At 41.3% G+C, this 3,212-nt stretch overlaps 1 protein-coding gene across 1 annotated transcript; it reads left to right on the plus strand.

Annotated features, from left to right (window-relative positions):
* Nucleotides 1-213: 213 nt before the first annotated feature.
* Nucleotides 214-1,218, plus strand: LOC129629086 (olfactory receptor 51T1-like). The gene is given in 1 exon segment (XM_055548867.1): nucleotides 214-1,218. A coding segment is annotated over 1 exon segment (984 nt). The 5' UTR covers nucleotides 214-234.
* Nucleotides 1,219-3,212: the final 1,994 nt, after the last annotated feature.

A 3,212-nucleotide genomic window follows, 5' to 3' on the forward strand; every position in this document is an offset into this window, starting at 1 on the left:
TGATGGTTTTAATTGGGAGATGGTAGAGAAAGAAAAACAGGGTCAAGTCTGATAAGAAAAAAATTTAAGATACTGGAGAATTATGTGATAGGTATCATAATTAAATTGGAGGTTTTGAATACAGAGACATGTGTAATTTGGGCAGTTTATAGAAGAGTTAGTGCTTGAAAAAGGATCAATATGACAAATAATATTATTGTTATCTCTTTTTTCAGGGCATGTCCTCAACCCACCATGATGATTTTCAATAACACCACATCCTCCCCTTCAACCTTCCTCCTCACTGCATTCCCTGGGCTGGAACTCGCTCATGTCTGGATCTCCATCCCTGTCTGCTGTCTCTACATCATTGCTCTCTTGGGAAATACTATGATCCTGTTTGTCATCTTTGTTAAGCAGCATCTCCACAAGCCCATGTACTATTTCCTCTCTATGCTGTCAGCTGCTGATTTGTGTCTGACCATCACGACCCTCCCCACTGTGCTTGGGGTTCTCTGGTTTCATGCCCGGGAAATCAGCTTTAAAGCTTGCCTCATTCAAATGTTCTTTGTACATGCTTTCTCCTTCCTGGAGTCCTCAGTGCTGGCAATTATGGCTTTTGACCGCTTCATGGCTATCTGTAACCCACTGAAATATGCCACTGTCCTCAAAGACATGATTATCATGGTGATCGGACTATTCATTTGCGTATGACAACTAATTTTCATCTTTCCCATGCTTCTAGCCTTGAAGAGTGTATCTTTCCAGGAAAGAAAGGAGCTTTCCCATCCATTTTGTTACCACCCAGATATAATCAGAGATACACATTCCAACCCCTGGATCAACAGCTTTTGGGGCTTGTTTCTTCAGCTCTACATGACTGGTACTGACTTAATGTTCATTCTTGTCTCCTATGTCCTGATAATCCGTGCTGTCCTGAGCATCGTGGCCCCCAAGAAGCAAAAAAAGGCTCTCAACACTTGTGTGTGTCACATCTGTGCTGTCACTATTTTCTATGTGCCAATGATCAGCCTGTCCTTTACACACCGCCTCCTTAGCTCTACTCCGAGGGTGATCTGTAGTATTTTGGCCAATGTGTATTTGCTCTTACCACCTGTAGTGAACCCTATCATTTACAGCTTGAAGACCAGGACGATCCGCCAGGCTATGCTCCAGCTATTTCAAACTAAAGGTTCATGGAGCCATAATGTGAGGGGTCTTAGAGGATCATGGGACTGAAGGGGAGAAATTGTCAGTACATAAAGTATATTTAAGTAGGAGAGGGATTTATATCCATGTCATCCTCAGGCACTGCAGTTACTAAGACAATTTCAGTTAAATTATAGGAGTAGGAAGATGAGAATCCCGCAAATTTATCAAAGAGTTCAAACAAATAAACAATATTCAAAACCAAATTAATTGTGTATTAGTCCCTCAAACATTTGGGGCTTCCCTGGTAGCTCAGTTGGTAAAGAATCTGCCCGCAGTGTGGGAGACCTAGGTTTGATCCCTGGGTTAGAAAGATCCCTTGGAGGAGGGCATGGCAACCCACTCCAGTATTCTTTCCTGGAAAATCCCCACGGACAGAGGAGCCTGGTGGGCTAGAGTCCATGGGGTGGCAAAGAGTCAGACATGACTGAGCGACTAAGCACAGCACAGCACAGCCTTCAAACAGTTAAAACCACTATGTGGACTTTTGTGCATATTAAAAGCACAGAAAGACTAAACACACAGAGAATGAAGTCATCTTCATCCATCCAGTTAAACAATTTAATTATCTGCTTAAAAATGATAATTCTAAGGACCAAAATAAATGACAATAATTTTATTTTTCATTCACTGAACCAAACCATTTATTTCTGTGGTCAAATTTCCCAGTGGTAATTGAAGATTTTTGGTTGAGGTGGTAAACAGAAGAGTTACATGTGTGTGCAAAGGTTCACACATAGAAATTTGTAATTTAAACCTAGGTAATTATTGTACACTGGCTTCATTTCTTAGATCACCTCCAGAGACCACTGCCTCCTTCTGGATACATGCCCTGAATTTCTCTTTTTGTTTTCTCCCTTTAATCTTTTTCCTCCTTAACAAAAATGAAACTTTCCAAGTTCTGATTTGTTACAACTCCAATGAGTGCAATTTATAAAATCACACATTGCCTTTTATTATTTTCCTACTGCCTTGACAGTTTAATGTAGTTCTGATTCTGATTCTATGCCCCTCTTCAGTATCTACTGTGCCCCAGGACTGAAACTTCTCTCTATTCACCTTGGTTTCTTGAGTTCTTAATTTTCTCCCTAGCTGTTAGGCTCCTTGACCTTTTTGTGTACTTGTTACCATAGAAGTGCACAGTGGTTTTGATACTTTTTAATATGACACATGTGGATTACCTCTATTAACAATATTTATTTTGTGAAAAAGTAAAGGAGTATGTCAAGGCTGTATATTGTCACCCTGCTTAGTTAACTTCTATGCAGAGTACATCATGAGAAATGCTGGGCTGGAAGAAGCACAACCTGGAATCAAGATTGCCAGGAGAAATATCAATAACCTCAGATATACAGATTGTACCACCCTTATGGCAGAGAGTGAAGAAGAACTAAAGAGCCTCTTGATGAAAGTGAAAGAGGAGAGTGAAAAAGTTGGCTTAAAGCTTAACATTCAGAAAACTAAGATCATGGCATCTGATCCCATCACTTCATGGGAAATAGATGGGGAAACAGTGGAAACAGTGTCAAATTTTATTTTGGGGGGCTCCAAAATCACTGCAGATGGTGACTGCAGCCATGAAATTAAAAGATGCTTACTCCTTGGAAGGAAAGTTAGGACCAACCTAGGCAGCATATTCAAAAGCAGAGACATTGCTTTGCCAACAAAGGTCTGTCTAGTCAAGGCTATGGTTTTTCCTGTGGTCATGTATGGATGTGAGAGTTGGACTGTGAAGAAAGCTGAGCACCAAGAATTGATGCTTTTGAACTGTGGTGTTGGAGAAGACTCTTGAGAGTCCCTTGGACTGCAAGGAGATCCAACCAGTCCATTCTAAAGGAGATCAGTCCTGGGTGTTCTTTGGAAGGAATGATGCTGAAGCTGAAACTCCAATACTTTGGCCACCTCATGCGAAGAGTTGACTCATTGGAAAAGACTCTGATGCTGGGAGGGAATGAAGACAGGAGGAAAAGGGGACGACAGAGGATGAGATGGCTGGATGGCATCACCTACCGGATAGACGTGAG

This window comes from Bubalus kerabau, chromosome 15 (assembly GCF_029407905.1).
Source record: "Bubalus kerabau isolate K-KA32 ecotype Philippines breed swamp buffalo chromosome 15, PCC_UOA_SB_1v2, whole genome shotgun sequence".
Taxonomy (NCBI): Eukaryota; Metazoa; Chordata; class Mammalia; order Artiodactyla; family Bovidae; genus Bubalus; species Bubalus kerabau.